We start from the raw sequence: 13,820 nt of genomic DNA on the forward strand, positions 1-13,820 counted from the left end.
TGTAAGTACAAAAAGTTCACTTCTGTTCTATGGTAGTGCAGAAATCTATAAACACTCCACCCATCTCCACTGATTAGCTTCCAGGGAAAGGTTTTAGCTATTCAAATATCAATTCCTCTTGCCTCTACATAGCACTATGTGGAATAATATCCCCTTCCTCTGCAGGAGGAGCGTGATGGAGCATGTCCTCCATCTGGGCTCTGGGAAGGCTCCAGACAGCTTAACTGGGGTCACCTAGTCCTGTTAGGTGTGTAGGAGCATGGAACCAGACAGGCTTTCAGTGACTGGGGAGAAGATGCAGTTGATCCTCAGTCTCAGCCGATATACATAAAAGGAAGAGAAAGGCTTGACTTCAGTGATACAAAGTAGTGTGGTCCTGCTTACACCTTAGAAGAGACAGGATGTTTTGCTGGAGGCTGGTTAATGCCCCAGACAGGGGAAGAGCTCTGTTTTGGGAGCTACTCTGAAAGGTAGCTAGGGACACCACTCCATTCCCCCACAACAATCTGGTATTGGAGGATATGGTCTAGCAGACTAAGTAACCCTACAATCTGATGCAGCAGGCAAGCCCTCAGATCCCAGCCTTGATGGAATGTTGTACTAAAGCATTTTATAGGCCAGACTACATGAGAGATCAAAAAAGGTAACAGAAGATGCTTTTATTCCAAAATGTGAAGTATAAATCTACAGACTTAGCAAATCATTTTTTCAAACCCATGAATAAATTACTCTGCAGGCAAACTTTCCTTTATCTGCTCCAAGATCTAACAATATCTTAAAAAATAAAATCACAATTCCAGACAAGAATCATCAGATTTTAAACTAAAAGAAGTTACCACTCATCCTGTAAATGGAAAAATTTAGGAATGAACTTTTCCATGGTCATCTTCCAGCAAAAGGATGTTTCCTGACAGGCATGGAAGAAGCTCTGCATGACACTTCTCGGAGGTTGTTCAGTAACCCAGACTGCTAGTGACATCATTTCTAGTGAGATATCCTCGTGCAGCACCTTCTGCGTTGGAAAAGGGGCTGCCCTCAGTGGAGGTCAGAGACTGGAGATTCTGCAAAGACAGAAGGAGTTTTTCCACAGAATTCAAGTTCTGTGAGGAACTCCTCATTTACACAATTTAACTTCTCTAATCCTTCCCCTTTCTCTGTGCAGTTGATGAAGACATGTTCTGAATAGAACGGTGCTTCTTCAGTGGAGCCCTGAGCTTATTTATAGCATCACTGCTACTAGATACATCTGAGACAAGTTATATGACAAATCAAGTTCTGAACAAAGATTAGATTCTTTGTAGCTTTGTAGGATTTATGCCAGAATAGTGTTTATAGCCAGCTTTCCAATCCCCAAACACAGCTACTCAGTGGAAAAAATGCAAGGCCTCAGATTGTTGAGGGAATCCAGTACTCTTTTCACAAAGCAGGGATTCCCATCCTTGTTAACAGCGATGAAGCAGGAGAATTTCCCCTTTCCAAAAAATAAAAGCCTTCCAAGTTTAGAGGAGACAGAAGAGACAGACAGACACTCTCCTCCATCCCCTTTTGAAGCTCAGGTTCTCCTGCAAGATCAGAGGGCTACAGCTCAGTGGCAAGTCTTGAAGGAAGTGTGGTTGTTAGCTGGGGCACAAAGTAGATGTCTAAATTCAGACCAACTACATTGCTTTTACAAAGCACAAGCAAGACCTTTGCAATCCAGCTGAACTATACACAAGGCATTTGAACAAAATGCATCTATAAAACCCACCCAGTGCCCGTCCTCCCCCATGTTCCCACTTACTCACCTCATGGTTCAGGACATGAAAGTCCTCACACTTCCCCGGATGACCGCTCTGCAGATGGGGCACCGTCTCAGGCTGGGGGCACACTCCACACACACCACCAAGTGGCCACAAGGAACAAAGACAACGGACACATCTTTGTCCATGCACACTTTGCACATCCTCTCCTCCTGCAACCGTCGCAACTGCTCCTCTGTACTCAGTGGAAGTTCTGCTGAAGAGAGAGAGACACAGAGCAGTGTTATCTGAATTTTTTTGAAAGGATCTTTCCATTCCATAGTTCAAGAACCTTAGTTTTCCCTCCTCGTTTTGTTTAAGATCCATGACAATGGCAGGACAAACCCCTGCTATTCCAGTCCTGGGCCCCTCAGAGGTCTGGCCACATGGTGGGTTTGAGATTTGAACAGTGGGCAAGAGAGGATAAAATTAGTGAACGGTGATGTATGGGTAATCCACGGTAAGCACTCTTTTGGGTGTTTTAATCTTGCCTAACACAATAGGCCCTATTCCCTGAATGGGGTCTGGAGGTGCTACCACATTCTGAATAATAAGAGGAAACTGTTTTGCAGTTTAACTCTTACATGGGAGGTAACGAGCCTTAGTATTTCCTGCTGTAGAGACTGTTGTGGTCCAGCCCAGGCAGATTTTGTTACCTCACCTGATTCTTTTGAGCACTCGGCCTGTGTGTCTCGTCTTTGTCCTGGCACACCAGTCTCCCTCTCCGCATGCTCTGTAGAAATCCGAAGGAATGAAGGAAGATGGCATTAATCCTCCCATGCTAAAAAGGACTTTAAAAAAAACAAAGTAGGGTCCTTGCTGGAATTTCAGTTCAAGTGTGCAGTGTTGCTAAATGAAAATGGTTCTCTTTAGGAGGCTGCTAACCCTGCATGCTCAGCCTGGAATCGGACAGCAAAGCTGGGTTCTCGGATTCTCATAGCAACACCAAGACTTGTTGATGAACCATAAATTAGATAATCCAACTCACATGAGTCCCATCCCCCAAAACAAGTGCACACAAAATTCTGATTTTGGGCTTTTTCTAAACAGAAAAATTTCCATTTTATAAAAAAGGGCTATTTTTGGTCAGAAAGATTGCAGCCAGCGTTGTAGCATATTAGAGACAGAAAGGAGGGATGTAGAGCAGCATTTGTCCTTTTCTATGTAGGACTGCAGTTATAGGGTGGGGGTACTAACCCTAGAAGTCTTCCTTTAACAATTGCCTGTGTCCTCATAGTTTAAGCCATAAAAAAGTCACGTTATTAGCACATTATTTCGCCCCCCTCCCAACCCTTTACAGTCAACTGCTCCTCGAATCAGACAGAGATGGAATGGTCCTCTTGAATCATCCAGTTTAAATAGCAGGCCCAAAGGGAATCCATTTCTGGACTTGCTGCAATGTCAGCACTGGGTGTACACCTAAGTCATGATGTATTACATCTTGCTTTAAAAGCTCTGGTACGAGAGAATTATTGAAAAGCAGCTATACGCCAGGTTGCTGGGAGACCGCTAATGTAACAGATGTTCCGACAACTGTAGACTCTGCAGGCCCCTCTACAACTGAACCGTTTTTCTCAGTACCACAGGGCTATGAAGCTAAGGGAAGCATGATTACATTTCATTCTAGTCTAGGAAGAAACAGTGTAGACCCAAGAGATAGCTTCACTGAAATGCAAAAACTTCAGTGACCGTCAGAGGAGGTGGTGGGATGCGATTAGATTGATCAGTGAGGTTTAAGAGGCTGAACTGTCATACCTCTTTCTTCTGCACTGCTGCTTTCTTCCCCATCTACCTGAAGCAGATCCAAGACCAGTTCGGACACAGATAAGTAGCAGGTGCCAGTCAGCAGGTGTCTACTCTGCACCAAGCTCATCACCAAGCTGTGGTCAAAGCCCATCTGCAGGACATCCTGCACTATGGAAGACTGATCCACAGGAGGAGATGACAATTCCCGATTCCCCTCAGAATCTGTAAAGCACAGGGAGGAGACACTTTACAAAAGAGGGGGAGCTTAACAGGCTACAAAGTAGCCAACTCCATATGTCGCAGGATATGGCTAGGGACTCTAACTGAGTTCTCTTTCTTGGTGTAGAATATTCTAACTATCCAACAGCCAATTGTGTATTAGAGAGTTAGATAGGCAAGATGTAGTTCCACATTTCACGAGGCCATTTATGAAATTTAAATGAATACCGTAGGTCATGCCATATTCCATCATAGTAATAGATTTAAAACAAATATTGGTCTATGGCCATTAGAATGCTACAATCTAGTACCTCACTCCTTTTCCCATCTAGTACTGCAGGGACTCAAATGGCCCTGGAATAAAGGGTGAAATCCTGGCCCTGCTGAAGTCAATGGGAGAACTGCAATTAACTTCAGTGAAGTGAGGATTTTACCCTAAGCATCTGAGGTGCTCAGAGGCAGAACTTTCACGCAAAGTTCCATTAAACAGAATTTAAAGCAAAGCATAGAAGGGATATTAACCTGCATGCTTCACAACATATACCAACTGGTAGTGGTAAGGAACAAAAAGTGGTTCCTCCCCCTCCCTTGATTGTGGGTTCTGAGGACACAGGCAATATCATCACTAGCCATGGAGGAGCCTACAGGAATTGCAGTGAGTACCCAAGAGTCTGAATGCTAACCACAAGTCTTTGGTCCGCACGAATCAGTCGCTCAAGAAACTAGACTTAACTGATTTTAGTTCACTGGACATTCTGAAAAAGTTTAAATAAAAATAATTTGGGGTGAGAGGAAACATTTTGTAGGAAATGAAAGGTAATCAGTTTAAATAATTGGAAAGCCATTTGAATAAAAAAAAAGGTCTTTTTGACACTATTAAATGAAAAGTTTCATCTGGTAATTTCAACACAAGTTTGCTACATGTTTTCACCAACCTGAATCTACATTGTTGGGGGGGGAAGCAAGCTTTGGGCAGGCACTTTCAACAGCAGAGGTCACCTTGGTTTCAGATCCCAGAGGAAGTTTCTTAGTAATAATTCTGGAAGCCATTTCACACAAAAATGCAAGCCTCTCAGAAAGAGATTCCGCCTGCAAACTCTAGAATATGCAGAAGCCAGAGTAATAGATCTGCAGCTCTTTCATCAAAAAGAGAAGACAATATGCTTTTCCACACAAACCTTGGGGTGCAGGGGGATCTTGTTCAGCCTGTTGCCAGAAGCCTCCCTGAAAACACCACAAGACAAAACAGTCACAGAAGGGAAGTGTCTCCTCAAACGTTTTCCCCTCCACGGCACAAAAAACCCCCTACAACCCCATTTAAAACTCACTGGAGCTACCGGAGTGTTGAAGTCAGAGTCCTGAACGCTGCTAACAAAGTCTCTGCCCCTTGACTGCAGCAAAAACTCACACCTGTGGAGAAAAAGGCAAATACCCAGTGAAGGACAGCAGACCTTGTCTGAAATTCATCATGAGGGTGGTACTAAGCTTCTTAATGAAACAGGGAGTATATAGCAATATCTCAACGTACAAAGCACAAATGTCATCCTTGCCACAGTGGACAGGCCCTCCCTGCTGTAAAAATATCTTCCTGTTCAAGCAGGAAGAATGGTGGTTTAAGGCTCCTGATCTCCCCAGAATAGGTCAGACTTCATTTTCAGGCCTGTGTGATTGGCTTTTGCAATGGAGCCTTTCAGCCAGACTGGATCATGGGGAAAATGGCTCTGTGGCCTCACCTGTAAGAGCCACCACACCAGGACTAGGTGTACGTCATCCTGCCATTTACACGTAAAGGCCAATACAAGGGCTGCTCTGATGCCAGGAAGAGACAAAGGCAGTATTAAAGTTACCATGAAGCAGTGATAATAGAGATTGACCCACAGATCACAGTCCATAAACTCTATAGAAGTAGAGGTCTGAACTCTGCAGCTCAGGCTAAGTTCCAGTGTGTGGTTTTGATTGAAAAAGCGTTAGATTTGCAGACTCATGTAGTGTAGATTTGTACAATGCCTAACCCAATGGCTCTCCACTTCGTCGTGGCCTTTAGGAGCTACAATGATAGAAGTGTACAGCGATCATCATGACCCCTGAATGAGGGACAGAAAAGACTGCAACAGAAACAATACAGCCAGTTAGGATGGGAGCTTCCAGGGTAGTTCTCAGGAACTACCAAGAGACTGACACTCAGTTAAGTTCCTGCTTTGACCACAAGCTGTTCCAGGATACGTTTTTAATAGTGCAAATAGGACAAAAGCCACCGGCTTCATTTCATGTCGGCTTATTAGCTGGTAGCACTATTTGTTCATAATTGACCTGGCTGGATTTGAATGGATAACAGAGATTGACAGCTCTATATACTAATGATCTAGTTAAATCTCACCTGGGGCATGAGGTTTGACTGTGGAGCAAGGTCCATTCAGTATAAAACTGACTAATGATTTGTAGTTCAAACCCCAACAAGCATTAGTATACCATGAATTACCTTGGAAACCATTTGGCATGTTCCCTCCAGGGGTCATCTCCAAGCTCCCAGTTCCTCAAGCTGCCATCACAGTAAAAACACCTCACAGTGTCACCTTGACCTGAAAGCAGTATTAAGAGAAGAGCTGATGTCAGGTACATGAGCAGATAGTTACACTAACCCACGGGCAATTTGATGTTGCTACCAGGAGAGCTGGAAGAGTTACAATATGTTTAATTGTTACCATAACAGGCTCAGACCACACATCACAACTGTCCCATGACTCTGGCTCACTACTTCTGCAGCTTGCCCCTGTTCAGAGACAGAGTCAAGTTAGAGCACTGGTTCAAAATTTGAGTTCTAGCTGGCTTGCCTAAGTTGCACCAATCAATTATTAGGATTCCAGTGTTGGGTCAATGAACATTTTGGATGGAAGCTTCATGGATTCTCTGTACTTCCCCTTTGTGGACTCATGTATCCCAAGTGTATTTTATATGTCCACTCCCACTGCACACAGCCGCCCCCTCCTGTTTCTTCAGCCAGCAAACTGCTCCCCCCATGAAGATCGCCAACTAGGGGGGTCCATGAAATTGGTTTACACCACTCCCCCTAGTAATAGGGGTCCTCATTATAAAGATCCCAAGCCATCCAGCCCAGGGAGGAAACTGGGCAAGAGATTCATTGGGTTTAACAATATCAGCATGCCCGCTACAGGGCAGGATTTTGAATAAAGCTATATATAAAGTTACACCTTCCCACTCAGCAAGTTATACCTGGGTCCCACTAAAGAGAATTTCTGGGAGTGGATAGGCCTTCCAGTCATAAGCTGGACTCTTTAAAGAGTTTCAGTACAGCTGTTCCAAATCACTGGGCATTCAGACATCCTTGAATGCTCTAAAACAAGGGAACTATGTGGATCAGACAGACTGGGCTATTCCAGAGCACTGCCAGTCAAGTGACCTCTGGGTTTGCCATGTTGTTGGATTGTTTCCCAATGGATCCCCATTATCAGTAAGTCTCAGTATTATGTTTTCAAACAGCTGGTCTGCAGGTAGAAAATAAATTTCAAAACAAATCTGACAAAGGGTTCCAACTACAACCTCTGCCTTCTGGTGTATTCTGTTTTCCTGAGCTGGTTGTTCTTTTGTCAGTAGTGTTTGGCTCTAAAGCCTACATAACTATAATTCCAGAAAAAGCTATGAGCTAGTACACAGTGGAGATTTCACATCTGGTTGCTCAGTTCAGGACTAGTAACAAGAGGTACCTCCTCACACCATTTATTGTGAAGTACACTGCAAAGCCTTCAAGGAATTCAAGGAGAGTCATTTAGGCTATGTTAGTATTCATGTGTAATTAATATATAGCAAGCCAGAAATTTTGCACATGTAGTTAGACTAGAGAAGGGAAGAACGTGTCTAGTGCTACATTAAGAATTTTAGTTCTACAGAGGGATTTTATCAGTGCTATAAATCAGAACAGCAGCTCACTGGATCAACCCTGACAGAACTATAGGTTAAATACAGGTTGTGGGAAGCACAGAGGTGAAAATGCAGTGCTTGCATGTGTAGCGAGATTAGATTAAAATTCCTTGGTTTGTTCTGTGACAGTTTGACACTGTCTCCGTAGGCATGCGCGGCTACAGTTTGTGAATGTTATGAACAGATTGAGCTCCCGCCGCACAAACACTTCTGCCAGAAAAGTCCGAGTCCTTACATTGGTGATGCCCTGTGCATGGGAGTTTTCAGACCAAGACAGGAATAGCATTCAAAGACAATAAAGATTTAAAATTTTAGCATTACCTAGAGTTAAAAATTTAGACGTTTTCAAAGTGATTCTTCAGATGAACAGCCCCAAACTCATTAAATTTCTGTTCATGTCCCAGAATTACAGGCAGTTAGCAAGCTAGACAGAGCCTAAGAGAGACTTTGAAATTAGCTGGGATCCACAGAGCCCAAAACAGCTTCTGAAAAGGGGACATCTACAGACAGGTGACGGTCTCTCTTTTTAAGGAATAAATATAAAATAACTCCACGCTGTCCCCTCCATATAACATTCTACTCCGCTTCCACTTGAACTGTTTGAATGTCATAACTCATGTTAGACTTTACATTTAGCCAAGTGCTATACTAAGGAGTGTGGTACAAATGGGGCACATTACATGACTGCAGACTTGCCGACTGTTGCCATTATCCTCATTTGTCTGTCACATCCCTTGTTGCTCCTGCTCTTAAAACTTAAAATAAGCTCCTCAGAGCAGAGACTTCCCATCACAGGTTTGTCCCAAATCTGACCCAACAGTGGAGAAGAAAGTCTTTTTGATCTATGTTTACACTGCACCCAGCACAATGGGTCCTGGGTCCATGCAATACAAGTACACCCAGGGCTCCTACAATACAATACACCCAGGGCTCCTACACAGAACCACATTATGAAGAAGAAGGAGACTCCTAATCCCAACTGAGGCTGCTACAATAAAAATAAAGTGTAAATGCAACTGGAAAGCCCCAAAGCCAAATTACCTAACGATGGAGTTTGAACCTTACAGGTCTAGTAAGAAAGGGGTGTGCTCTAACTCGGTTCCCCACGGTGGCTGCATTTGCAGTATAGACCTTAACTCTGTCCCAGTACTGTGAGAATGTTGTGCAGGGGCTAAGCTGTGTTTGAATCCCATCTCTCTGCTGTTCAGGATGGTCCAGTTAAGGAGAACTCTGTGGCCCCTCACACCTAGAAGAGGAGAGTCAAGTTGAGGCTCTACTGGAGAGGGCTTCATGGTGTGGTATGTAAGCAGCGGGGGTTGGTGCCAGCCACAGTATATGGGTGCAGTATAAAAAAACTGCCCTAAATAGAGCTTGTCTAACAGGAAACACCATACAGCTCTACAGTTGCACACAGAGGGAGGCTTTCCCTACTGTATGTACCTGTATATAGCCTTGGCAGAATTAAATAATTTTGATGGCTAATATGCTTATTTATAAGCTTTAATTGTTGTTAATTTAAATCAGAGGTTTTCAAACTGTGGGGTGTGCCCTCCTAGGAGGGCACAAGGGGGGGGGAAGACTAGCAGTGACGCCAGCCCTGCATGGCAGGGCTCAGGGAGGGTGCACCACTTCCAGCCCCTGACTCACCTCAGCGGGCCACCTAGCCTGTGGATCAGTGTCAACATGCAGAGCAGCCGTGCCAATTTCTGCTCCCAGCAGCCTCCATACCCAGCACTGGCTCCACCCCCAGACACCATTACACACACCTTCCCCCACCCGGTAAACCAGAGTGGGGGGAAGGCAGGTATTGTGCTATTTTTGCCTGGGTTCAGGGGGGCCCAACCAAACATTTTAACTCAAATGAGGGGCTCAGCTCAGAAAGTTGAAAACTGCTGATTTAATTTTTCACCGAGAGGGATATCATGTGGCGCGTGTCAGGGTCAGAATTATTTAAATACAATAGATGTTGAGATTCAAAACCGTTAAAGCTTCATAACTGTTAAAATGCAAGTTGTCAACTTCACAGGTCAAAATACAGAGTAAAACAGCCTTAAAAATCACACTAATAAGTCTCAAGCAACTATTTGCCTCTTGGTAAATTATCATCAATGGAAATATTTATCAATTTCTGCATGTGCAGTGGAATTTACGTGTATCGACATTTACCGATAAAGCTCTCATCCTGCCAAGCCTACCTGTATAGAAGAACCCTGCTCTGGCCAATTGCTCAGGATACAGCTCTGTGTATGGTGGCCAGCTCTGGAAAGTGGCTAGTCGCATCGCCTCGGTTTCCATCTCCGGGTATTCTGGTTGACTGGGTAAGGCCGTCTCTTCCACATCCATCCTCTGTAGGAGGCTGAGGATCTGCCCATCCACATAGTCTAAGATCTCCAGAAAGGGGAGCATCCGCTGGTTGCCAACATCTTCACCACAGATGAATTTACAGGTAGGAAAAAATTTTTGGTGCTCTCGCATGGGTTGATCCTCAGCCTCCCAGCTCCTCAAGATACCACCACAGCAGAAGCACTGCACTCGGTCACCAGGACCCAGGAAGAAAAAGCCAGCCTTAGCCAGGTCTGTGGCAGAGACAGGTGAGCTCTCTGGCCACTGCCGGAAAGTCCTCAGTCTCTTCTCCTCGCTCCGCATGCTGGTCTTAGACAGCTGAAAGTGCCTTGGCCCAGACCTGATCTCCTCTGGGGGAAAGCTGTCCTCCATGTCCCAGCACTAAGAGGGGGAAAAAAAAAATTTATATATATATATATAAGACAATTCCTCAGTGACCAGCTGTATTCCTGATGTCAGGCAACACTCAGACTGCTGGTCTGCATTCACAATCCCCACAGTTCATCCTGCTACATGTTCTAGAAAGCTCGTGGTCTCAACAAAGCCAAGCATGTTCCTGAATTGCAGCCAAACCAGAGCTCCAGATGGTCTATGCCCTGATGCTGCTTTTTCCTGGCCCCTTTCCCTCGATCCCCACTAATGTCTGGAGGGAAGAGACCAGCAGTTTCCCCCTTCCAGTCTCTCAAGTCACAGGGAAGCTGAAGTAGTTTGCAGGAAAAGCAAAAACAAGGCCAGGCCTATTCAATGCACTTGGATAAAGTCACCCCAGCTTTCAGTCTCTGACCTGAACAGCGAACACTCAGTCACCTCTCTAGCCTTTAACAAAAGTATAAAAAGGATGTAATTCCTTGGTGTGCTTTTCTAGAGACACAATCTTCAACAAGCCAGAAGCCTACACAGAGTAGCCAAGACCCAAGCAAACGTTTCCTCATGTTATCCCTTTTATAACCAAACCAGCCTCCAGTTACACAGGTCGCATATTCAATTAGCGGGCTTCTTTTTGCATGCTGTGTATACATTTAGCATAGCAGCCTGTGGCCTGGAGCGGAATCAGCAGCTTGTGACTGATCACTCCTACCCATCCTATTTCACAGTACACCTCACCACTGCAGCAGAATCACTACAGAAGGAGCCCAAAAACATTGAGGCCCATGTTCCTATTGGTTTCCTTAAGTCACAGTTAATGGTGGTAGTGGTTTGCTGCCTTCACTAGTCCTATATCAAAAGGACGGCTGAAATTAAAGAAAATATTACTTGATTATCCAAGCCTCCCCGCTCCTCAAACTGAAACTCAAACTCAAACTCCCCCCTCCTCCCCTGACATCTGTGAGCCATTCTGCAAGGCTACCACCACTTCTGTGTTGCCAGCAAAAGTAGATGCAAAGAGGCTCTGGGCCTCAATCTTCTCTCACTCACACAGGTGAGAATCAGGAGTGATTCCACTAAAGGAAAATGAATTACTCAGGAGTAGGAGACTCCATATACTTGGCAAACAGCAGTCATTGATAGAGCCTCTTTTAATATAAATGCACCTAAGAAAACCCAGGCCAAGTCTAGGTCACTAGCTCAGTTCGGGTCAAGTCAGTATTGACCATCTGTTGGCGATTAATGGACTTTTATGGTATAAGCGGACTGTTCTCAATACAGTGCACAGGCACCCATATCTTAACAAGCTAAAATAAAGAGAGATATTATTTAACAAGAGAGTCATAGCATTCTAAAGACATTTACTATCAAGATGCGGCCAATCGTTACCTTGCCCACTTTACTGCATGGTATACCCCTTTCCCTTAGCCTTTGGGTGCTTTTGGAAGCCTGAGGGAAACTGTACAGAGCCTAGCACATTGTAGGCCCATTCTTTACTATTAGTACCTTGTTCACAGAGAGGTCAGTGACAGAGGTGACATGGAGTCCTAGCTACCTAGTAAAAATCCCTCCAGAAGAGAGTTGCAGTACATTGGTGGGTTTGTGTGGAGAAGCTTGCTCTGGCATTGCCTGTGAGATACATGTCCCATGAGTGACAGACTGAAATCACCATTACTGAGACCAGTATTTCATGGGCACTCACTGACAGACAGCCCCAGCTGCTCAATGGAGCCTGCTCACCTGCACCTCTCTCCCACAGAGGCAGAAAAAAAACCCAAAACATTATTAGCAGGACGGCTAGAATTTCCTTCCATAGCCATCGCTGGACAAACCAAAGTGGTGGAGAAGAAGGCCCTGAATGCCCATGCTAAAAACAAAGTGTGTTTGTGCTTAACACACTGAAGCAATTGCTTGAGAACAGGGTCACTGGTGTAAAAGAAATCCATATAAAACTGCTAGAGTCAGTGAGACTTAGGGGATTTGCAGAGCAGCAAAGTTAAAGGTACCTGGAGGCAGCTTTAACCTACATACCAGATTTCACTCTCAGAAGAGCTGCAGAGCTTCTTTCTTGTGTGGGGCAGCTCTACAACTCCAGCACTATTTCAGTCCTGGGCTCTGTCAAAGCAAAAGTCATAGTTAATGTCAAACTGTAGCAGGCATTATTCTCTGCAGGGAGCCATCACCAGTGATTGTCACTTACCTAACCATACACTGGAACAAGTTTACCCAGTTGGGGCAGGGGAAAAAAGAGGTGGGTTACCTCATCCAAGACTCAATAGTAGAGCTAGACTTCTGGGGAAGTAGCAGGCAGTTAGTATGCTGGAGTGGTTTTCTTGGGGGAAGGTGGGGTTGAGTTGGTTTTAAACTAGGACGAGTAAGAGATAACATCCAGTTCATGCCTACCTGGTCATAAATCATAGCCACCCACCCCTTGCCTTCCTCCATCCCTCCCCCAAAGGAGCCCCCATTTTTTTGCCTATGTTGAAATAATGTATTGGTCCTGCCAGGGACCCTTTAGACAGGAGCCTTCATAGCAGCTGAATTCCCCAAGACCAGACTGAGATTGCAAGAAGTCACAGAAGTGAAAACCAATGTTTCTACCACCCCATACACACCTTCCTGGGGCATCAGAAACATAGACTAAGCCCCCTACATCATCTTCCTCAAGTACTTACTCAACACTAGACCATTAAAAGCTAAGGCTAGACACCCATTCATTAACAGTCCCATTTCAAAGGGGGTAATCTAGCCAGAATCCAAATGCCTCCCTCCAATTCTACTCAGCAGAATATTGACCAAACAAGAGCATAACTGACCAGGCCCTAATCCGCATCCTATGGAGCACTTCTAACATCCAAGACCTTCCTAGAGAAGCTAGTTTGTCTCCCCAACCCTATTTATAGCTTCCAGGGACCATTGCCTTGTGCTGTGACTGAGACAGGTCAGCTCTGTTTCTCTTTTTTCTAGATCATTGCAGCTGCCCATCTGGAGGGTGTGGTACACCTTGCAAGACTTGAGTGATTTCACCTGCTGGGAAAGCGCCTATTGCTGCTTTCCCCTGATTGGCTGGTCTACCTTTCATCTCCCTTCACTTTCCCTGTGAGGTAAAGGGCCCATGTGAACGTTCAGCTATGTTTCCTACTAGTCTTTCAGTAAGTAACTGTTCAGGTAGCCAGAGCAGACCTCATCCCCTGTGTTGCTCTTTGGGAGACTCCCTATTTACATCCAGTGGAATAATCCCTCCTTTCTCCCCTCTTCCCCGCCCCTCTCTGAAATCCCCCACTCAAAGTGGTGGCTGAACAGAAGGCTTGGAGTTTCTCTGCAGAGAGGGATGTAGTGAGGGATGCTTAACGTTGTGTGCTGGAGGATTTCTTGGAGATTCACTCTTAGCCCCTGCAGCACCCTGGAGACCAATTAGGAGCTAGCAGACCT

General features: G+C 45.0%; 1 protein-coding gene across 5 annotated transcripts in view; it reads right to left on the reverse strand.

Annotated features, from left to right (window-relative positions):
• Positions 1-657: 657 nt before the first annotated feature.
• Positions 658-13,820, reverse strand: part of BIRC7 (baculoviral IAP repeat containing 7) — a 28,775-nt gene continuing 15,612 nt past the window's right edge. Inside the window, exons 1-10 of one of the 5 annotated variants that reach the window (XM_073309154.1) lie at positions 12,589-12,802; positions 12,420-12,503; positions 9,875-10,403; positions 6,223-6,322; positions 5,072-5,153; positions 4,922-4,967; positions 3,534-3,746; positions 2,440-2,511; positions 1,785-1,995; positions 658-1,061 (exon numbers count right to left, since the gene is read on the reverse strand). In XM_073309154.1, coding sequence (XP_073165255.1) covers positions 1,793-1,995; positions 2,440-2,511; positions 3,534-3,746; positions 4,922-4,967; positions 5,072-5,153; positions 6,223-6,322; positions 9,875-10,394 — 1,236 coding nt within the window. In that variant the 5' untranslated portion in view covers positions 10,395-10,403; positions 12,420-12,503; positions 12,589-12,802 and the 3' untranslated portion in view covers positions 658-1,061; positions 1,785-1,792. Of the gene's footprint in view, positions 1,062-1,784; positions 1,996-2,439; positions 2,512-3,533; positions 3,747-4,921; positions 4,968-5,071; positions 5,154-6,222; positions 6,323-9,874; positions 10,404-12,419; positions 12,504-12,588; positions 12,803-13,820 lie in introns of those variants that run through there. The other 4 variants (XM_073309153.1, XM_073309156.1, XM_073309157.1 and 1 more) reach the window with 4 other exon arrangements.

The sequence above is a fragment of the Lepidochelys kempii genome, chromosome 13 (genome assembly GCF_965140265.1).
Source record: "Lepidochelys kempii isolate rLepKem1 chromosome 13, rLepKem1.hap2, whole genome shotgun sequence".
In the NCBI taxonomy this organism is placed as follows: Eukaryota; Metazoa; Chordata; order Testudines; family Cheloniidae; genus Lepidochelys; species Lepidochelys kempii.